The sequence below is a fragment of the Pimephales promelas genome, chromosome 9 (assembly GCF_988280905.1).
Source record: "Pimephales promelas chromosome 9, fPimPro1.hap1.1, whole genome shotgun sequence".
Lineage (NCBI taxonomy): Eukaryota > Metazoa > Chordata > Actinopteri > Cypriniformes > Leuciscidae > Pimephales > Pimephales promelas.
In genome coordinates, this window is record NC_142777.1 from 23298662 (window position 1) to 23322626 (window position 23965).

Sequence of the window (23965 nt, forward strand, 5' to 3'; positions counted from 1 at the left end):
GAGGGTGGGTCATAAACAGTTTAAATTGAGCTAGATTAATGTTACCAAAGTTTGTAAATACAAATACAAATGAAAACAAATATTTAAAGCAAAAAACTAAATAAATGGAATGAAATTACAATATACATCAAATTTACATCCATATAATTCATGGAAATATATACATATATGAAAATTTTTTTTAAAGCCTTTAAAAAGGCTATTTCATATCACTCAGCATTCAGCATGAGAAATGAAACCCTTGCTGTTTATTGGACAGAAAATTCATTCAGTACCAAATGTACCTCCGCTCAGATTTTCATCAAACCTTTTGTTCATGCAAAGAATGGAAATCTATACACGGAGCAAAACAAATGACTCAGAATCAGCAAATCAACCAAAACAACAGAGGACCTGATAAGTCTTTCTCTGAGACACACAAAATGGACACACACACACAAAAGTGCCACTAAGGATATGGAAGTGAACTGTATTGGTCTGTTCAACTCATCTACCTATATATGAGGAGATGTTTGAGAGAAGAAAACCATCTTTACTTCATGTGATGTTGTTTCCGGACACGCACAACTAAAACATTTCAAAGAAGGGTATCTCTTTGACTAATATCATAGAGCCACCCTCTTCCTCTTCCTCTCTCTCTCTCTCTCTCTTAGTGGGAGGGTTAATACCGAGGGGGAGGAAGTCCCCTTTTCCATGACCCCCAGAGTCAGGGGTACATAAGCAGCACGAGGGACTTGGGCTCCTAATTCAAGGCAAACTGCCCTGACACAAACCGACTCTTTTTACACTCATTCTACTGGACTTCCAATTCACAAAAGGGAAATTTGCTCATTACGGCAGGATAACTCAGACAGAAACCTGCCCTCAATCTCAGCGGTGCTGTCACACACTTGCACACAGATATACAAACACATTCACAGCCACACACGCACGCAGCCGCGCACACACAGACACAGACACACGCGCGCACCGAAGAGCAAACAGTCTCTCTCCCTTTCTCTCTCACTCTCGCTCACCCACTCTCCTCTCCCTCCCATCCACACACACACACCACTACAGTATATCAGCTAGCGACTGGCAGGGAAACGGAGGGGAGAGCAGAAATGAATGTGAAGATCTTGACGCTGGTGATTGTGCTGGTGGTTTCTCTGCTGTGTTCAGCCAGTGCTGGTAAGTACGGAGCGTGACGGCTGTTGCCTCCTCGTGTTTATCTTTTTCTCTCTGCTGTTAGCCTTGGGGACGGGAATGGGCAGCTGTAGTTGATCAGTTACCCAGCATGGTTAGCCTTCTGGGGCTGGGGAGAGGAGGAAAACGGCACCTGGCTGCGCGCTGTACTGCACTGCAGAGGTTTGGCTTGTTATTGTGCCCATTTAATGAAGTTAATTGTGCCATTGGTGGATTACTTGCTGGCTTTACCATGACATATGTAGGAAAATAACAGCGATGATGATGGTGAGGATTCTTCCTGGTGTCATGTAACACTTGGCTTTCTAGGATTATGTACTCCTGGATGTCGTCTATGCAAGGTGCTTTTCTATACGGTATTGTGGTGCATGTAATGAGGTGTTAAAAACAGCAGATGGTTGTTTAATGTGGGTTTTAAAGGAAAACGCTGATGGCACTTACGGTTCCTGTAGATGTTAAGGTGGATTTGATCCATGTCTTTTGGGCTGTGCCACATCGTAGATGGATTCTCAGTCTCTCTGGGCTGAAGCTACAGTACATAGATCAGAGTTATTGTGCTTAACCTCCATTTGATTTATTCCAAAAACAACAATCTGCTATTGTGCTCTTATGTAATTCTTGCTCAAACACCATGCTATTTTTCATCTACCTCCACAAAATCAAAGATGACATGCAAGTCTTAAAGCTGTGAGCTCGAGTCAGGTGACTGGTGGCCACCCTGCAGATGTGATGCAGGTAACAGGGTTGTGTTAAAAAAAACAACTGTGGCCCTTGTGTAAACGCTCACATCTCTCTAAAGTCCAACTGCTGGGAAGCATGTGTGTTTGAGATTGTGTGCGTGTTGAAGGGTGCTGGGTAGTATCGAACGGCCCTTAACGCCCTGCGTTTCCACGCACGTTTCTTACAGAGATGCTGCTATTTTGGTCTCTGCACGAGTAAATGGGAAGCAATTACCTTGCATTACGGTCAGTGTTGTTTTTCACTCTTCCTGTGTGTGTGTGTGTGTGTGTGGAGCCTGAGCCTGATCTTTAGAAGGACAGGCTACTAACGTGTGATCCAGGTCAGACTGCCTTGTTTGCGCTATTAGTATAGTTTTATCTTCATCATGAGATGGGGGTGAGGGAGCCGCGGGGAGCCGGAGCTGGGCGCTTTCGCGGGAAGGTGTTGGAAGCGACTCGGTGTGTAGGCAGCGGGTGTGAAGTCTTTCATCTTCAGACAAACGCTTTTCCAGTACACTGGGAGTTTGCTGGAAATCGCCATCCGTCTCAACTGTACAATCTGCGCACTGCTTTCCCTGGGGTTGAAAGAGGGTGGGGACGCAGAGAAGTCATGGTGCAACAGGCGACAGCGGCTTCGCCATCCGCAGGCATTGAACGTCACCCAGCAGAACGGCTGCGGCCCTGCTAATCTCGTTTGCGCATACCTCAATCTGCTCTTCTTGTAATGTGCTTCGCCTCAATAATGGCCAAATCTTGAGCGCATTGAGCCACTCATAATTCATCCTGAAAGCAATCTGTCTTCCACTCTCAAGTCTGGTATGTAAACACTTCATATTGTGGAAACAGTTCAGCCACTCTGGGTTGTCAGTCCGAGTCCGGTATCGACGCCTCATCTTTCAAAGTCACGGAAGCGCGGGATAAATCCTTTCAAAAATACAGTCTCAAGAGCAAACACGCACAGAAGTCCTGAGTTGGGGTAATTTTAGCTGCTTGGTTTGTCCTCTTGGTCCAGGTGATGGTGTGGAGATCAGATCTTGGCATTATCTGTTTGAAATCAGCTCTTTGGAAAAAGCGAGCTTTCAACAACGCTATTAAACTTTGAAGTAGCATTGAAGATCGTGCGCGCGCTTGTCCTGGGTCAGCGTAAGACCCCTGCAAAAAAAACATAAAGCTCATTAGGAAGTCCTCAGCCACACCATGTTTCTTTTTAGAAGAAATGGGGAACAGATCCGGATATTTTGTGAAATAACACCAGTGGCCAATGCCATGTGTTAAAAGCATGCAGGAAGCATTAAATCATAATTCCATGAGTTCACTTAATGTGAAGGAGGTGTTTGCGGTTACACACTTGATTATATTGGTCATGGAGAGAACACAAAAAGACTAACTTTTCCAGATGTCCAGCGATAACATGATAATAGTGTCAAAGCAGCAGGAAGGAGATGAGCACTACTGAAAGGTCATCACAGGATTATGAAGAATCACTCAGCGGTGCTTTGAGGCATGATGGATTTTTGTCCCTATCTCTTTCACAAGCATGCATATGCACACACATACGTGCACATGCTCAAACACATACAGAGACTCTATGGCAACCTGCAGTGTGATTTGTCAGATATATGCAAATAAACTATAAAGAAGAGTTCAATGTGATGTACCAGTTTGAAAATATAAATTAATAACATCATTTACTCACACCCCTGTCCTTCCTAACTCATTTGATTTTCTTCCGATTCTGACTTCAAATGAAAATGTTAGGTAGTGTTTTTCCCCATGCAAATGAAACGACAATGCTGTCAAACTACACAAAACTCCACAAAATGATCATAATAGTAATCCATATGACTTGCAAGCTGAATTTCAAGTGTTCTGAGACTTTTATACACTTCACTATGAAAAAAGACAAAATGTTCTGTCATTCACACAAATTCTTTTGTGCAATTGGAATATGTTCATATGTTCAATATGTGCAAATGCACCATGTCTACATATGCACAAACATGAATGAGCTGTGGTGAAATTATCAGTAAATATAAAATTTACATGTAGGTTCATTTCATATGGCATTATAGACAAGTCATATGCATCCTTTTTACAGTATATCTCTACAGTGCCTGTTGTTTTTGGAGATTAGAGCAAAGAAAAAAGAAGTGTGAACACTTCATGTAGGAATGGCATGAAGTTGATCTATTCCCTGAACAATTACTACTTTATATTAATGTACATGCTGACATTTGTTTTTACATAAATAATGCCCATTCAAACAGATCAAGCAAAGGGTAATTTGCAGTCTCTGCTAACTTCTTGCACCATTTTATAAATACTTCATAAATATCTGCTCGGAGCTGTGGAAGTGGTTATTTTTCTGGCTGAGCAGAACCAATAAAACAGTGCCCTTTATAAAACAACAGTACATTTTCTGAGCTCTATTATAACTCATGCGGTAAAAAGACATAGGGTAACCTTTGAGAAAAGCTCCCCAGTTGCAATACGGTGGATGTCTTGACATGTATGATCGCTATATAGGCAAGCATAATGCAATTCAGAGCACTCTGAATATATCAGATCACCTCCACCATCAGACTTAAACATATGCAGAGGAGAAATCCTGAAGGGTGCTGATGGAAGAGAAAGAAAAGAAAAAAGCGATTATACAGGCTTCTGATGTGGTGAGGAACACAGCCGCTAAAATATTAAAAGGTCTTTAAAACTTCACAGCTGGTGGTCTTCCCGAATTTGCAGTTGGACAAATGCGGGGAATATAAAGGGCCCTGTGCTTCAAATGGATGCTTACTCACTTCTCTCTCTCAGAATCACACTTCATGCCTCCTGTACCCACAAGCAAGCTGACAAACCATTAGCTAGGCCCCTTCTTCTAAACATCAGAAACCATATTCCCTCAACACCCCCAAAATCTCCCTCTTTCCCCAACTTTTTAATTAAAGCCAGATATATTGAACGCCTATAGCTGCATCCACAGGGGCCCGATATTAACCTGATTTATAGCTCCCTTTTCAAATATTAAGCATTACGTTTATTGTGGTTGCTGATCAGATAAGATCAGAGTGGACATTTTTATGAACAGCAAGGCAAAACGCTGTATAAATATTTCAAGTAGAGGAATAAATGTGCTTTAATTATTTTCATGCTCAATTTGAAGACCAAAAAATGAAAAACACATTTGCAGCACACAGGCCCGGTTTTGTTCGCAGTTAACGGCAGAAAAATAGCACATTGCTGTTTGTACTTCTATTGTGAGCTTTCTCCTATTATTTCAGAAGTATATCACATCAAACCATTAGCCTGATTTAAGGCTTCTGCCGTGGGTACTCCACTAAATCTGTTCAGAAACACAGAGGCGAGGTTCTTATTGCTCTGAGCGGTATGGATGTGAGAAACTGACTGGATTGTTTATGAGAAGTGTTCAAGAGTTTTTGGAACACTTTACTGATTCCCCCACTGGGACTACCCATAATTCCAAGCCTGAAGGTACAAGATATGTGTTATGCCTTCAATTTTATTGCACTAAATTTTATACCGCCAATAAAAACTCAAGTCTCAGAGTATTCTCTGATCTCTTTGATAGAGGGCAATGCACATTAAATGTCAATTAAGCATATTGCTTATGAAACTAAAACCAACTCCGATAAGCATATTGAATGTCATCCAATTTGTTGTAAAGACACGGCAGCTGATAGGAAATTGTTTTTAAAATTCAAAACTGAAATATAGTATCATGCTATATAAATTCCCATCTTTCAGCATAGAAAAAATGAGGTATGCATGATAGTTAATATCAAGTTTTATATCCCAAAGGAAAAAAAGCATACTAGAGAAAAACATTGTGTTGAATGAATAAGTCTTGTTTGTGAAACTAGCATACAATTGGAACCGGATTCTGTAAATACATATACAATTCAGACGGAGAGTTTACTCAAAGATTGTGAAGCTTTACATTTAATCTTATTCTGGTTAAACACTGTGGCTAATATACCAACATACATAAACAAAAAAAGGTAAATTAACTGTCAGTCATTAAATATGGCCTGTAACTTGACTCGCAATGTTACTGTGAGAACCAGGGCACATTTTCTTAAACAAAAACACTCCATCACACAACACAAGCAGCCATTCACATCTGAGCTGTTAATCATGCTTCATCAGTCCAATCTCATCCATATGACACATATGTGTCTTTTCATGACTGATTGTTTAGTGTGATCTCAGCTGGAAATATCCCAGCATGCACCGGTTGACACTCCTTTCAGCAGCTAGGCACTGGGCCCGAAGCAAGAGAATTGTAGCTATACCATCACACGTCCAATTTAAAGACAGTAGGCTATGCATGCGGGCTCACAGCTGACAGCACAATAGTACGGGGTGGATGTGGTTCATTACCGATTAGAGAGCCCTTGGAAATAGACTGCCGGAGCATCCCGTAGCTCAAGAGCTAGCACTTTCGTGACGATTTCCAACATGCTGAGTTTGAGCCCATCACTGCTGACGAGAATATTCGGGTCTCGATCGCCCTTGCTGCCTCCCTCAGAGGTAAATCCTCTTTGAGAAGGCATGCTGTTTTACCCTGGAAGCCAATTCAGAAGAAATTGGACTTAAGATGCTTTGCTTGATCGGCTCTCTTGATTTTCTTGTACTTAAATGTCCAACCTGCAGTAACCTCTACCCAGTGATTCACCTATACCAGTCTGAAGTGCTGGTGCAAGAGCTCGAGCAAGTCTTAATCAGCCTTCTCCCCTTTTTTCCCTGTCTTTTCCCTTTCTCTCAACACATCATTAGCAGTCAAGGCAGCAGCCGTAGCGCTTTGAACCTGCAGCTCTCTGATCATTCGGAACCGGGCCATTTCTAACCACATTATTATAGCTTAGCGCTAATTTGGGTCATGTGTAGTTTGCTTGCAAGGCTGCACACCATCTGAGGGTGTCAGAAACGATCAGAGAAAAAAGCAGTGACAAGAAGCTTCAGCCACTTTTATCAGAGCGCTGCGCTTATTTTCCGTGATGGAGCTCAAAAGTGGAGGTGTGGGAAAGTCTGTGAACTTTTCATGCGATTTTGTCCCTCTGCGGAGTTGCAGAACACAATGCAGGCCTTCATTTTCTCCTGCAAGCCGCGTGCTATCGCAGCAGCACAATGCTGAATATCAAACAGCCCCCGATGTGATGAAATACAACGACTGGCCTGGAAAAGGGTTACCTCTACCTATTAATGGACCCGTGCTGAAATTTGTAAACTGAGAAACCTGATCCATTCCAGCTGACAATGTCATTTCTCTTGCTCCTCAGTGAGTGCCTTTCACAGCGGCTGCCATGGAAACGTGGTTTGAGAGTACGTTAGAGCCTGGTACCAGTTTATGCCAAGGCCCTGTACTATACTGGTAGGCATGCGATAAGCGGAGCCACGACTCCAGGCTTCAAAAGGCCAGGCTGCTGATTAAAGACGCCGCTCGGGTAGTCTTACCGGCTTCCTAAACATCATTTCCATATCATAAGTAGTATATTTAGTCAGATAATAGCACACTGTTAGGAAATTTAGTGCAACAGGGTCTTATTTATGAGCTAAGCAAGTGATTCATACTGTGGTTTCATGCTAATTAACGTGTCTCATTCTAAGCATAATGCTCATGATCAAGTGTGACTAGCTAAAGGATAGTCTTAGCGGGCATCAAATTGTCATGCCTGTGTGTGTGGCGGAGAAAAAAAAGCAGTGTGGAGCTCTCTCTCTCTCTCTTATTTCATTGAATGAATGTCCTCTGAGACACAAGGGATCACGCCTCTGACGTCACACACCGTCAGCCATGGTTACACCCCCATGGGACTCCACGCCTCTTCTTGCACATGCAAGGCAAAACAAAGTACCAACAGTCATTCACAAAATGCTTTTGGAAATTATTTGGCCTCATACACACCATAAACGCTGCACCCTTCTGAGTGTAATTTCATACTTAAGCTAAAACGATTAACGTGCAACCGAGCATCAATTAACGAGTTTACATGCATGACAACTATCAGAAATAAGCTTATTATAACAGATAATAGAAGAAAATTTGTAATCATTTGTTTTTTTGTTTTTCATAGACAGATATGCATACAAGATCTGCATGCATTGCGTAAGCCACCAGGACACAGAACAGAGAGGAAAAGTGGGCTAACAGAAAAAAAAATAAAAAATCTGACCAGCCTGATCTCAATAGTATTCATAGGTATTTGTACGTCATGTTTGCACATGTATTATTGTATGTTTGGTCATTTATGTAAATATGAACAAACATCTAAAGTACACTAAATGTATTTACATATACACAGCTTAAAACCATTATGAATACTTTATATTATAAATTTGTACATTTTTATTTTTAATATATTTTGTATATCATATTTCAACATAATTCAATATTCTATTAACCTAAAAAATATTTACGTTTCATTGTTTTCACTGTATGCATGCCTTCTAAAACTACACTTTATCTAGCCATACCCATTTAAAATCACAGTTCACACATGACCTTACACTTTGGCTGCTTATTAAGTGTAAGATGCCTGAAAGCACACTCAATGTCATCCAAAGGCCTGATAACGTTTTACATTTGAAGTACAGTATAAACAGGATCAGTATTTCTTTAGATAGAGCCACACACAAAACCTATTAGCTTCAGGCTGCTATTAAAAACAAAAGATAAGAAAATACACAAAACATTTTGTGTCACCTTTGACTTATGATGTGGCTGCGTTGCCGCTATCCATTATGCATGTTTGTGGAGACGCCCTTACAAGAGCTGTTATGACTGCAGTCTCAAGCTGTGGAGAGAGTGAAAGGCTGGATGTCAGACACCTAGACACTGCTGCATCCATGTATCCACAATAAATAGATGGGGTACGTCAAGCAGAATATTCTGTAAGCGATGACAAACAAATCAATGCTCCTATATAACATTGTGCAAACAAAACTAACCAAGCAAGACGCTTTTGATTTCACATTGATTGATCATTGACTTTGGTTGATTTAATATGGGAGGTGGTGAAGGTGCTAGAAGGGCAAATCTATAAGCAGAGATAATGCATGTAGTACAACCAGCCATAAATAAGTGTTGCCCTCTCCTCACCTGGTTCTGCTTTGCGTGTAAGTAGATCTAATCTCTCACTTCCTGGAGTAGTGAGTAAAAGATTAGATCCATCTGGTGCCCCGAGTTTAAAAGGTCTTCCGACTAGCCTAAACTTTATATCTATTGGAAGCCTCGGCTCTTTATTTTTTGTGTTGTGTGTTTGCAAAGGGAGTGTATTGTAAATTTAGGCCAGTCAGAGAAATTCAGTGATCTATTCATCAGATTGAGCTCGGCCCTTTATAAACGTTGCCTAGCCTGGGCCTCTCTCTCTCCTTGTCAGGAAAGTGCCGGGTGATGGATAACTCTCTCGGCTAAGAGGCAGCCCTGGGATTTACAGGGACACACTATCAGACACGAGGTGTCCAGCGGAGGCGAGGCACGGCGAGGCAGTCGTGTTAAAAAGTCAACATAATGGATGAACCTAAGGAGTGTGGTACTATAGGATGAGATAGCAACGATCTGGCTATTTATCATTAGCCTGGATGAATCTGACCAATCTGAACACTTCCTGTCAAGCCACCATATCCGTGTGAGCAAGCTGTGGTGACTTCAGCATTTTAGTGACTTCACTTTTTTAAACTCGAAACGCCTCCTATGAAATGAAAATTTCAGCATAGGGTCATAAAAAAAGTGTTTCTGACTAAAACTTCAAAAACTATACAACTCACTACAGTTTTCAGCACTAGTGGCAGTAAAACGGAAACAACTTTTATTCCTTTTCACAAAAAATATGATTACAGGGACAGATTATCAATTAAAGGAGAACTGCAGCGCAAAATGAACCTTTGGTCTCATTATTTTAGATTTCTCTTTACTTATTATATGCCCCCATATACTAGCGTTATACGCTAAACAGTTTTTAGAGATAAAAGTCTTTACATTCGATTATCGTGAAAACAAATCTCAGAGAACGGTCGACAAGGTACCAATATGTAATTAGACCAAAGGTTCATTTAGCTCCTGATGCAGTAAACTTGCTTGGTAGCTCACCTGGTATTGCACTTACAAGTCACAACACTTTATAGAAGAGATCAAAGACTTGTAGAAGTATGCCATGGTTAATTTAGCAAATGCGTTTTCATGTCACATATGCTTTTGCTCGGACTGTCAGTTACAGCAGGTTTAGAGCAGGGTTTAATGTAGGTGGTATATTATTTTAAAATTGTGAATATGTGCCGCAATACGTAAAACAACCAAAGTACCAGTCATTTAATTACGTGCCATATTAAGAGAAACCACATTTTTTACCATACAATGAATGTCAACGTTGATTTGGAGGTCCAGACGTCCAAATCAACACTGGACCTGAATGAATTTCATTGTGTGGACAAAAAAAAAATTAAAAACTGAGACAGGTCTTTCTTATGTTCCACATAAAAATTAAGTGATACAAATTTGAAACGGCATGAGGATTAGTGAATGATTACAGATTTAATGTATTTTTGGTTGAACTTTCACTTTAAGAGTTTGCCGTCTTCAGTAAGCCTGCTGGTATCATGAGAAGAATCAAGTGGAATATTACTTCCTGAGCTTGTCATTAGGTACTGAACCTGGAAGAAATTATGTTGGTGAGAAGAAGGCCCACTATCAGCACCATCAGATCTAATGTAATAAGGGGGCTAGAGCTTTCTCATCCCTGAGTTGGGTCTGGTAAACAAGCAGCAAGTTAGAGAAAGATCCCATCAGCATATGCCATCTATTATAGTATATCCACGGTTATTGCTCCTGTCACTTTATATTCGCCACGAAGCGTGGAAAGATACGACCCGCAGAGTCTCAAAAGGAGCTATGCAGATTAAGAAGAAGCCAAGAGTCGTAAAACAGACAATGGAGTGATTCTGAGTGCTTAAAATAGACCTCCCTCTTCATCAATCCAATGCATGTCTCGAGTTGATTCATAAATGCTGTTCTTATTACAACCAGAGATCATTTTTAGCAGCATTCTTCTTGTTTGCCTGGGATGACAATTTTCTGAGAGATTTGCTCCCCTCAAAGCTAAGCGGGCAGCAAACGCTGCCTGTCAGATGGTGATGGAAGGAAACATCTAAATTGTGTCATTATGGAGAGGTTCATGACAGACGTTGATAGTAGAGCTGCGGCGATGTGCTGCGTTCAGCTCAGCCAGGTGTAATTACAGCCACTTCTGCCTGCCTGGCCGAAAAACATTGTGTTTTTGCCCCCTCAGAGACATTTCAAGACTATTCCTCACGCTGTAGAGAACAATATAATTTGGGTTGAGTGATTATGGTACAGAAAAAGCAAAAATACTTCTGATCCTGAGTGTTTTAAAGGACCAATCAGGTGGGGGAAATTTCTGATCACATGGAGACTTTTTAAATGTTAAACCCCTTAGATTAGAAAGAAATGACTTGAATGCAGACAGAATGTGTAAACTTGCTTAATTCATTTGTGGAGAAATAACAGGAGGTTAATGCTGGGATTAGCAGGCCTGGTGGATGCATGGGTTTTAGTGTGGTTTCCTTTTTCCATGAGATGTTGAAGTATGCAATGAAGTCTTTCTGTGGGGCAAATGAATTAGTCCACTGTTCGCCGAATAAGTCTGCTGTGAATGTGTAATGTGTCAGCTAAAGGCGATTAGTTTGTAAATGTAATTTGAGCTGTCAGGAATTTAAAAAATATAGTTTGAGGATATTTAACTCATAAGCAGACTTACAGGCAACGTGTTTGGCCTCACGTCGTGCAGTCACTACATGTACTAACCGTCAAAGATTTAAGTCATTTCAAGGCTGTATGATTACCAACTCAAATCGTATGGCGTTAGCTGCTTGATCCTCTGTGAGAAAAAAAAAGACTGTTAAGAAGAGAAAATAGCTGTTAGCTATTAGTTATTAATTTGCGTTTTCCTGTTGAGAAATCCATACTAAAGCTGCAGTCCATAGCTTTTTTTGGGGGGTTAAAAATTATCCAAAATACATATTTGAGAAAATACATGACCAGCCTGTTCTATAACATAACCAGCCAGCCAAACTATCTGCTTGCCGTAGCTCAATTCAAAGCGGTAAGCTTGTAATAATGTTTTTAATTCCAGAGGCACTGGTGGATTTACGTGGGAGATTCGAGCATGTCTTTGCGTCATTACGTCACATCTGTACACATAAAGAAGGAGTCTCGGCTAGTCGGCCGAGATAAATTGCGTGTGCGGATGTTGGAGGTGAAGATTTATAACCTTTTCTCACAGCACTTCATATAATTAAACTTATCAATTTGATGGCGGATCCAGAAAGGTTCAAACGACAATCAACAGTGACAACAGATTCACCCGCTGTAGTGGCTACAGAAAAAAATAGACTGCAACCGGATCCATGCGAAAACAAGGATACAAATCGGAAGGATATTATATGTAGTCACGCAATGCTGACGTTGTTAACATTAACAATTCGAGAACAAAGTATAATTTGCACAGTTTTGCCTGATATGATAAGCGATTTTTAGATTTAATCAGCGCGATTTACTGCAATGTCAGAACCACAACAAAAGTTGATGTTTCTTACTTGTTCAGATGACATTTTCCGGTGAAAATTATTATGTTGGTCAATGGTCATACTTCCAAAAAGAATAATCTGCGATTCTGAATGGCAGTATACACACCGGCGCGGTTAACAGCTGCACACTCTCCGCAAACATTGTGTTCATCCGCGCTGTTCGGTGTCAAATTACAACTCACGTTAAGTTGATAATTCCACGAATTACTGCAATTGTAGATTTCAAACAGAGATGGCGACAAAGAGGAAAAACTCCAGACTGCAGCTTCACACTAATAGATGTGTTTTGCTGGTTTCTACCTGGTCCAAGCTGGTTTCTATCTACTCTACCAGCGGTTCGAACTTGGTCTATCAGCTTGGACCAGCTAAAAAAATCTAGAAACCGGCAACCATGTTCCAAAACAAGAATATGTCTAGAAGGTCTAAAATTGGGCTCAATCTTACAATGATGTTTTTGTTTAAGAATTGTAAAGAAAACAACAATTCTTTGTGTTATGATATTTAAAAAAAATAAAAATAAAAATCTGCTCCCTGTTGTCTTCTTAATTTAGGGTGTCTGTCACTCCCCAGGGAGATGTTAGGAATGTCTTGACCCAACGAGAATAATCTCATTCAAGTTCTTGCTGGGAAAGGTTAATGGGATTCTCTGTTTACTCTGTAGGATAGGCATTTGTTGAGCTCTCACTGAAAGATTCCTTTTTAAGACATTTCTAGCGGCGTAGACAAACATAGACAAAAAAGGCAGAAAGACGTATGCATAAAGGAGAGATGAATTTGGAAGATTTTGGTGAATTATCTTCATGAGCTTCAACGGAAAGAGGATAGTATGGTATGTGTATACTATGGAATGAAGGATTGGAGAGCAGTGGCCTGAAACGAGAAATATAACTGATGATTGACTAAGTGTACTTTCCCATTCATCCCCTTAAATAATGTAGAAAAAAAAAAAGACGGGACTCATTGATTCTTGCTTCTGTCATTAGGAAGACCAGGAACTTTCAATGGAAAGACATCCAATGCCTACGATGAACTCAAACAAAACACAACCTTAAAAAGCCAATTCAGGACTTGAATGGGAGATTACTGACATCAGATAGTGCTGCACAGATCAAGGTCTCCCCAAAACCTCCCAGAATGTTTGCTCTCCCCGGAGAACTTGTTTGATTTTTCTAAAGAGGTTAGAGGTTAGAGACGCGCTGATGTGGATCAAACTGTGGATATGAGACGGGTTTAGAGGATCTGCTGCGCACTTATTGAGAGATGACTGGAAACATCTGAGCACACTAACAAGCGAGCACCGTAGTGCACAGACAAATATAAGTTCAGGACAAGCGTCTGTCCATTGTTCTTGAGACAGATACTCCTCGCATGATGTGAGAAGTTCAAAGATGCGCATGTAAATAGTGTCCGTGACAGTGCTGAGGGACTTTCTGGTCGTTTTTTTCAGCAATAAACTGTGCTAATAAAGTTTCTTAAAGGTGAAAATTTTGGGGCGGGGATAAGTCTTTATCCAACCATTGGAAAAGATGTGGTTTGTTTTTTGCAATTCAGTTTAACCAAAGTGACCAAGATACTTTGAAAATAGACAAGTGCATTGTCCATTTGATCATATGTTGGGTTTGTACCTTTTCTGTCCGCAGGTCCAATGGCCTCCACCGAGCATAGCAAAGAGCTGGAGGAGGTGGGCAGCATGAGGACTCCTTTACGGCAGAATACCGCTCGAGCCGGCCGGAGCCAAAGACCTTCTGGCTGGAGGAGGAGACGCCCTCGACCCCGTCTCTCCCATAAGGGGCCCATGCCATTTTAGAGCAAGGTCAGTTTGACATTACTGTACCAATGCAATAGCCTGAAAGCAACAATAAGCACAGAACAGAATATGAGTAACCAATAAGCTAAAACGATCTAATTTTCATCTATAAATGGAGCAGTTCTGATTAGGCCTTGAGGGAAGCACCTGTTTCAATCATCGAGTGCAATGCATACTGAGGAGGGTTGGAAATGCGGGAGAATAACATGAAAAAATGGAGACTGTGATTGACAGAAACCGACTCGCTCATTCACTTCTTTCATGAATTATATATTACTGCTGGCACAGAAAAACTGCATGTCTTTATGAGATTACCGGACTTTGGACTGCCAGCTTCTGTGGTCCCAATCTTCTCCTGCAGATCTACAAAACCCATACAGAGTGGAATATAATACAATGTAAATGTTGTATTATATCTGAGTCAACATGTTTCCGTTATCCTAATAATGCCAATTAAATTCCCAATCCAAAGATAATACTCCAGAATCTCGTCTGAACCCCTACAGCTAGTTTTTCCACATAAAAAGGGTATTTAAATGAACGTCTAGATAAACAATTCCTCCGCCAACAATTTTTTTTTTACGTTTAATAAAAGTTTTTTCCCTTCTTACAAAGAGAAATTTTCAGTGTAGCACCAAAGCCTATATGTGGCCTTTATTAAGGAAACATTCAAGTTACAACATCAATAAATTAAAGAGAACTATATCTGACAGATGTTATCACCACGTTTATGTTTTATTACACAGGCTTCGTGCTGAAATACTGACCCACTGTTTTTCCAGAAACTGAGTGGTTTTTATTAACAAAAAAAAAAATGCACATTTTTTTTTTGTAGATGGCAGAGAGATATTCAAGAACACAGATTAACGTGACTAAACAGGGTACAATGACCCCGCAGGAGTTCACAATACAAGCCGGCATGAGTCTTGCCATAAATTAACTTTATAGGAACAGAGTCTATGGAGAAGGACAAGTCAGATCTTTATGGCACAGATAATCGTCTTTAAAAGCGGAGAGATGAAGGCAATAAAAAGTGAGAAATACGGCAAAAAAAAAATTATATATATATATAGGGGAAACAATCTAATTGTCTAAATGACACAAAAGTAAGGCTTATGTATGTACTCCTATCCCGACCAATAAAATGCAGATTCTTTGAGTGATTTAGGCAGTCGATACTTGTTTTGATCTACAGAATACTGGCAGCACAATGAGGGGAACTGCAGGAAGTTGTGTAGCTCCATTAAATGGAACGGCTCAGTGATTCACAATGTAGAGTACACAAACAGCACTTCAACCCCAAACAAGACGAAGATTTCTCTTTCATTCGGCTCCTTCTTCAGCTCCCTTCATGCTGCACTAGGGTTCAAAGTTCACGTCTTTTAGCACATTCACCCACATTCCTTTGGGCCCGCTTTGGTGAACCAGTTCATTTGAGGCGACTAATGTGCCAATCAATCCTGCGGTACCAAACCCCAAAATTCTTCTCCTAATCCACTCACAGTTCATTATATCCACAATGTAATACGTTTACATTAATATTCATTTCGTTGACAGACATTTTATCACTAAAAAGAACATGTTGTGATAATTACTGTATGACACAGTACAGTAAATCAGTCCATGGCCCAGATGGGACTCCCACTAAAGTGTTTGACCTGCATCTGGCTTGTGTACAACATCTCACATTTTGTGCAGTGTGAGAAATGTAGCCTCACACTTCATCATCTATGGCTAAAACGGGGCACAGACTGACCGGGGCAATTAACTCTCCTCAAGAGCTGATAACAGAGAGAGAACCACCGAATAAGGCCACAGTGGAAGCACCTGAAAGACTTTTTTTTCTTCTTTTTTTATTATGCAGCACCATCGTGCTTGCAGATGAGAAGGACGTCAGAGAAGGAAATCAAATGCTTGAGTAGAATTGAAAACTGAAGTTAACAGCAAGGGGATGTCTTGGAATTAGACTGACTTGTACGAATAAGTATTGATAATAACACTATAATATATATAAATATATATATATATATATATATATATATATATATATATATCTTTTAAAACTTGTGTATTATTTTAGCTGTTCTCATCATTTTAATAATCAATTTGACAGTTTTTTTTGCCAGTATGCAGCCACAAAGTTATAAAATTGGATATAACTGGAAATGGCAATTAATTGATTTCCTTTATCACACAAATCTTGTTAACATTCATATTGTTTTATCTTGTGGCTGTACTATAGAGAATATGTTAGCATTTACGGATTGGCTCCATTCAGTGCAATTGTAAATGCCTCAAGAAAAGGAGAGGAAAGTTAAAAATCTTGTGGTAAATCAACATTATGCAAAAAGAGCTGTTGATTGAGCTTAACTTTACCGAGCCACTGAATATTTCTTTAAGATCAACCACTCCCAGAAAGCAATTTTGAGTATAAAATAGCCGTCCAAACACAGCCCTGACATATGGCTAAAACAAGGCAAAATCTGGACAAAATCTGAAAATTTAATAGATGTCTAACCATAGTCTCAGCTATGCATAGAACATGTCAAATAAATTAAACTAAACACCTTGTTATCACTGTTGACTTTGCTTACATGACGGAATATCATACATCTCGCAAGTTAATTTGGCAAAAACAAGATGCAACCAAATTCAATGTTATTTTGGCTAAAAGTGGTGAAAGATGGTGAAATGACGGCCATTGCTTGCTGGGGTCTAACTAAACAACACATTGGACAAGGTTTCTTTATTGTGAATGCTCTGGGAAGTAAATGGAAAAGGAGGTTAAAAGCTCAGCTGAAGATTATGAGAACTGAAGGCTGTGGTAATAGAACACAAGCAACACAAGAACGAATAAGCCGTTACAAGATCCAGATGCCACAACATATAAGAGGAACAACACATGTTGAGAGACCTCCTCTTCAAAGACTTATAAGCACAAAGGCATTGCACTGCAGAGAGCAAGACATTGAAAATATGTCTCATTAAGTACCAAGCGGTACTTAGTACCAACCGCCTGACACAGTTTCTCTTTTAAAATGCACGCAGCTCGCTGTTGTTGGTATTTTCTGACAATCAGCATGATGTCATAGAGCATCAAAAACATGATGAGTCACAAACAAAACATGGTTCAGATAAGAATCACTGTACATCACTCAAACACAGGTGTATGTAGGAGTAAGGTAAAAAAAAGATGGTTCTTATCACTCAATGGGCTATCATGTCCAGTCAAGTCACGAACCAAACACTAAAAGATGACCTCACTGACTTACATAGATTCCTTGCTCAAAGTGAAAAATACAGGGTGTTCCAAGAAATCCAAGTGTTACAGTCCAGATGCATTATTTTTGTTCAATTTATAAAGGCAGAATCCTAATCATCATGGAATGTCATACATGAAAGACTTGACTGATAATCGTTTCAGTAGTTTGGCATAAGACTTTTGTTAAGCTAAAGAATGAAATAGCTTAAAGCGATGGTCCACCCAAACATGAAAATTCTATCATCATTTACTCACCCTCATGTCGTTCCAAACCTGTATGACCTTCTTTGTTTTGTGAAACATAAAAGAAGACATTCAATTTGATCTTCTTTTGTGTTTTGAAGAAGAAAGAAATGCATTTAGGTTTGGAACAACATGAGGGTGAGTAAATGATGTCTATCCATTCAATAACCTTAACAATACATATTGTTGGACAATAGAGTAAACCAACACTTTTACTTGCAGTGAAGTGTTTTCATTGATACCTTTGAATACAGAATGAAACATTTCATTGAGTTCACCCCAATGCGTTGTGCACAGCTGCCATCACGCATTTTCCTAAAACTAAGTATCTTGTAGTTAGTTCACCTAAAAACTTACTCACCCTTGTGCCATTCCAATCCTGTATGCATGTCTTTCTTGATGATCCATACTGCATACTAAAATAACTAGTTTGATGTTTTTTGAGTAACCTTTAGGATATTTAAAGACTTGCACTAAACGTTCTTTTCTTGACTGTGTCATACCTTCGGTACCCACTACCTGTGGCAATTAGTAAAAGTACAGAAAACCCCAGGCCTGCATTGTAGGCTACCTTATTCATGTCTCTTTTCTTTTTTCCACAGGCACAGCTTAGAGTGCCCTCCCCCTTGGTTCTGATTTCTATGCTCTTCCTTTGCCTTGGGGGGCCTTGCAACAAGGGGCCTTTGCTAGCCCAGCCTGAAGAGTGATGTCCATAGCACCTGCTGGTTCTTCAAGCAACTCTTCTTCTGTCCTCAAAAAACCAGGACAAGCCACTCACCCTCAGCTCTACGAAGAATTGTGGGCCGGGAACGGGGGTGGGGGGGTATTGAGCCCGAGCTATCAGATTCTGTCTCTCTCTGTCTGTCTCTCTCCTCCTGTGGTTTTTTCTCATTTGCTTTCTAGAGCCCTTTCATGGCCACACTTTGCATGATGTGTGAGCAGTGGGGAGCCTGGTCCAAACAGTTATAGTCCGAAAAGCATTTCTTCTTCGAGGTGTGCTAGTCCCATTCTCTCCAGCGTGAAGGTGACCACAGCGCTTCTTAATATTGATACTTGTTGGCAACTCTTGGCTTATAAACCTTGTTTATGAGGGAAGAAAATGGTAGGGAAACTAAAATAAGGCACAACTAACTGCTCAGGCCAATTATGGCCAAGTCAGCAACATTAATTTTTCACATTTGGCACAATCTGCCTACAACAACAACAACAAAAAAATGGACAGTTAGATTTATAATAGCAGGAGTGCATTTACATGAAAACCACTCACAAAAAAGAACTTTCTAGAAGCCTGACAATGCAAGAAACCATGTTTAAATGAGATAAACTGTTTAAATGGAGTTTTGGCGCTAAAATGTTAACACACACGCAGAACGCAGATTGTGCATGTAAATGCATTCAATGTTGGTTCATTTTTAATTACCTCTAACACATTAAAGGAATATAATTCATTGGCACATCCATGTGATACAGCTTGATTGCATCTCATCGTGCTGTCCAAATGTCATTGCACTTCATCCTACCAATGAGCCCAAGAGTTGTCAGTGATCCTAAGCTTAAGGATAAAGCCACAGTGTCTCATTATCAAAATCACACTCCACTTCCACGAGCGTGAGATCATTGGTCCTGAGCCCTCTTCTCCTCCCCCATGACACATGCTGCTTTACAGCAGAGATACATGACTGTTAACTGGCCAGGGTGATCCTGCTTCATACAGCGGACCATCTCTCCTTTTAATGAAGTGCCAAATAGCAAATCTACTCCACAGTGCTGCCAGGAGAAGAAAAGTTAACATGTTACCTCTTATTTTGGGGGGAAGCATAACATCTAACCACTTGTATGCATTCTGCCATTTGTTTGAACATCCAACGTAAAGGCAATGGTAGCATGGTTTGAAGACATCAGACCAAAAAGAGAAAAAGAAAATTCCATACAGATCTGATGATTTAGCCTGATTGTCCCCTTGACCAGATTCTTTGACTGACAGAACTCTATGCCTTTATTTAACATCATACTGGAAATGATTTCTTAGTTCTCATTCTGTTGGTGTTACTTTTGTTATATTTCGATTCATTTCTCAGGGTGCTGTGACAGAAGCCAGTATGGTCTATAATATTACATGCATTTATTTAAGAAACACATTATTTGTATCTGCACCATTTAGCTTCATACTTATGTATCCACCACTTTAGCTACATATTCAGACTAAGTTTTTACGAGCCATTATTGTTCTCTCCCCAGTGGGAGCAGTTGCCTTTTGAGTTTGAGCCTCTTTAGCACAGGCGGCTGTGACGGTTATTAAACTCTATTTACATTGGAAATCGCTAAAATCTCTTTCAAGTCTGATAGAGCTCAGAAGTCAAATTGGCACGGGATGACAACGTTCGACTGATTAATGATGTAATAATCTATAACTAGGAGCAATCCTTGGCTTGGGCATCGTCAAACCTTCCTTCATAACTTTCAGTCAGACACAAATTATAAAGCTGAGATTAGAGGCTTTTATGAAACTACACTCATTAATTAGACAACACGGCAAGTTATTGCGAATTAGCATTCGAGTCCCTACCCCGATTTCCTGTTCACCGTTTGTCTGTGGATATGGAAACAGAGAGCCGCCGCGTCTATCCGCAAACATAGCCTCGCTGCAAAATCAGATCTTCATAAGAGTGCCTAAACACCACAGCGGTAAAACACCCAGCCGAGCTCACCTCGATTAAAAATGTATCGAATCTTAGGGCACTGTGAATACTAATAATTCCAGTCACGCCATGATTATTTTATACCCTCTCAGACAGAGATGGGGATTTCAATATCACTTTCTCAGAACGACAGTGCTCCCGAGAGCTCCGCTTCATGGATCAGTAGGTCAGAAAGCAGAGAAGATCTAAGTTTGGGTGGCCGAGTTGCCGTACACTCTGTCTGAAGAGTCTGTTAGAGGTGCAGAGGAATGCCTGTGTCCACACTGTTCATGAATGTATCTTGACCATCCTCACCAGAGCTGAGCTGCCCCTCCAGGGAGGGACATCGAGCAGTGTTTCAGTTCAGTTCAAGCCTTGAATCTTGAAAAAACTAGCCCGTCACTGTTCCTTACTGTACGACAACGACCCCCCCTTCCCACCGATGGTGATGGTTATCCGTTTCATCAAACATCCAAAGACAAATATGACAAAATCCAAAGCTCGTTATAGCAGAGACCCCTATCAATCACTTGGCTTTCCTCCAACAGTTCTCTGTATGGACATGCAAGGCTGCACTTTTGCAATTCCATTATGCTGCTGGAAAATTAAATCCTGAAAACAAGTCTTTTGGCATGTAATGGTTTTCCAGTGTCTTGTGACAATTTAATTGACTGATTCTTGTCTAGCTGGTTGTCCAAAGTTTACTTTTCGATAGAGTGTGGAAAGCTGTATTTTATTTTTGTGTGTAAGGTCGTAAAAAAAAAAGTGTAGAAAAGTAGTCTGCTGCAAAATATGTCGTGGACACAAAAAAGCTTTCTCACCCTCCTCCACAGTCGAACTCGGTCCATCGTCTCCGTCAGCACATCAGGTTAATGGAGCTTGCGGCACCGAGAGTACATGCACGTCCAGACTCAATACTGAAATCAAACACGCATTATACTTACAGAGCACAAATCATTTTCTACAATTGTTTTGCTTTTCTTTAAAGAGCTCAGATGAAAAACTCATTTCTACTCTATCATGTGTTTCTGCCCAATTTGGCTTCATCATTAGTCCTATGCACTTGTATGCATGTTCCACTTGATCTTTTGTTTGAGTACAGACTTTTGCATGGGAGAAAGGTGTGCAGAAGTTGTTTGTATGTTGAAAACAGAGCTGTGGAAAGTGAAATAAGTTCCCTTGCATATTAATCATTTAGAGAGGAATGATAAAAGCCCTGAAAACAATACAAAACTCCTCTTTACCATTGTGATTCATTACATTGGTTTTACCAAGACATTCATTAGGACAAAATGCTCTGCTTTCATATATTTTCTCACAAAGGAAAATACCCAAAATAATTTGGCCGCTTGTTTTCAATTAGCTTGTCACGGTGCATGTAAAATGTGGCGACCAGATCAAGTAACTGAAATCCAATCCCAACAATTCACAAAGTCCACCAACTGGTTGGGACGCTAAGAATGATCTGATTATTCTGTTAATTCAAACAAGATTTCACACCCATAAAGAGCTCTAACCTCTATCCAAAACATGTTTTTTTCAGCACACTCATCCATTTTAAATCTCAAAATCTGTAGTCAGGCCTGGCATTTCAACAGTATTAGTGGGCCATGTGAAAAGCAGCGTAACGGCAAGGTATTATTCCTTCTCTTTATTCCTGTTGGAGGTGTGTGTTCATCAAACTCACCTGGCCAAATGTACAGTCCCTGTCTCTGTTTTGATGTTGAACTGGGCAAAAACAAATGAATAAATAAATGAATTAAACAAGTGTATCAGAAATGGTTGAAATACTGTGTACATATTTGAACTTTTGGTTTCTAATTTATAAAAGATAAGCTTTAGCTCTTGGAGTACTTATTTTATTTTATTTTTTTTTCCTTTCATGCGTAGCTTTGTGTTTTTATTTTCTATTTCTGTAAAGTGTGTAAATATATCTTTATGATAATAAGTAATATTAAAAATCTTATTTTAAGAAACAAGTGTGTGTTTGTTCTTTTCATAAAAATATTAGTCATTCATAATCATTTTCATAAGACAAAAATACAAAAAGAAAAACACTGCTTCTTCCACATGATATTAAAGCTGCAGTCCGTAGCTTTTTGGGCGGTTAAAAATTATTCAAAATACATATGTGAGAAAACACATTACAAGCCAGTGTTTGCTTGCTGTAGCTCAATCCGCTTGGCTATTACATGAATCAAGGCAAAATTACTATTTAAATCAAAGCATCAATTTTATTAAATACAATGATTCTGATCTCATCTGCTTTCACTCAAAGCTGGTCAATTGTAAGCTTGAGAGATGGTGGTACAATTAACTAGGGGAGGTAACAGATCACTTCAAAAGAAAATACACACAACAATGAATAAATACAATAAACCCCAAAAGAAAATCCAAAATTTCTACATGCCACGCTAAACACACAAAAACTCTTTACACACCACACATGTATAAATCAAGAGTGAACATCACTGGATCTTGGCCAACACATCAAAAAGATTTGAAACATCATAAGTATAAAAAACACTTAAAAACATTAAAATCAACCTACCCGAGCTTGTTCTTCCAGCGACCATGCCAAACAATTAGCTACTGCAACTATTCCTCTTCTTCTTGTTGTTCTTCTTCTTTTTCTTGTTCTTCTTCTTGTTCTTCGTTTGATGTTTTATGGCGGTTGGAAAAACAACTTTCGATGCATTACTGCCACCAACTGGACTGGAGTGTGAAGCACTTAAAAATGAAAACAATAATCCAACTATTATACAACCTCTCACAAGAAGTGGCATATTTAAAGGGAAATTACACCCTCTATACATACCCTCAGCAGCGCCCCCTAGTGACTTGGCTACACTATTTTGATAGCTAAATATATTAAAGGGACACTATGCAGTTTTTTTTTCCGCTTAACTGAACTGCGGAGAGACTCTCTACATTTGTTACGGTGAAATCACAAAACCAAAGGCACAAAAAAGCGTGTTCCTGCTTGATATACAACCACTAATAAACAATGGTTTTGATGAGGAAGAAAAAAAAACAATACGACTAGTGCGGATTAAAGAACCTCTGACATGCTTTGCAAAAGTTCTGCCACTGGACTATTAAAGTGCATGGGGATAATAGTCAGATCTATGTATTTAATCATGTAAAAAATAACAACATATATTAGAGCTCATTAAACGTCAAATTAAACACATTGTACTATTGTGTAACACGTCACGCCATGTCACGCTCTGCGTGAGTGGTACTTATGACAATAAGGTTAAAAACTAATTCTCCACAGTAACTCTAGGGGTCGTTGTTTGACAAAAACGCAATTCCTGCATAGTGTACTTTTAAACATAACACATTCATCAACTTTTAGATGAACTGCTCCAACTGATTGATATTAAATATGACTCATAGGTGCAATTAACCTATTAATAAAGTGTTGCTGAATAATTTTTCAATCTCATGT

General features: G+C 39.7%; 1 protein-coding gene across 1 annotated transcript; it reads left to right on the forward strand.

Moving 5' to 3' along the window:
* The first annotated feature begins 768 nt into the window (after positions 1-768).
* Positions 769-22490, forward strand: apln (apelin). Its single transcript, XM_039664610.2, has 3 exons — positions 769-1170; positions 14162-14334; positions 18436-22490. Exons 1-2 carry the CDS (start codon positions 1104-1106, stop codon positions 14326-14328), a joined length of 234 nt encoding a protein of 77 aa, XP_039520544.1. The 5' UTR covers positions 769-1103; the 3' UTR covers positions 14329-14334; positions 18436-22490.
* Positions 22491-23965: the final 1475 nt, after the last annotated feature.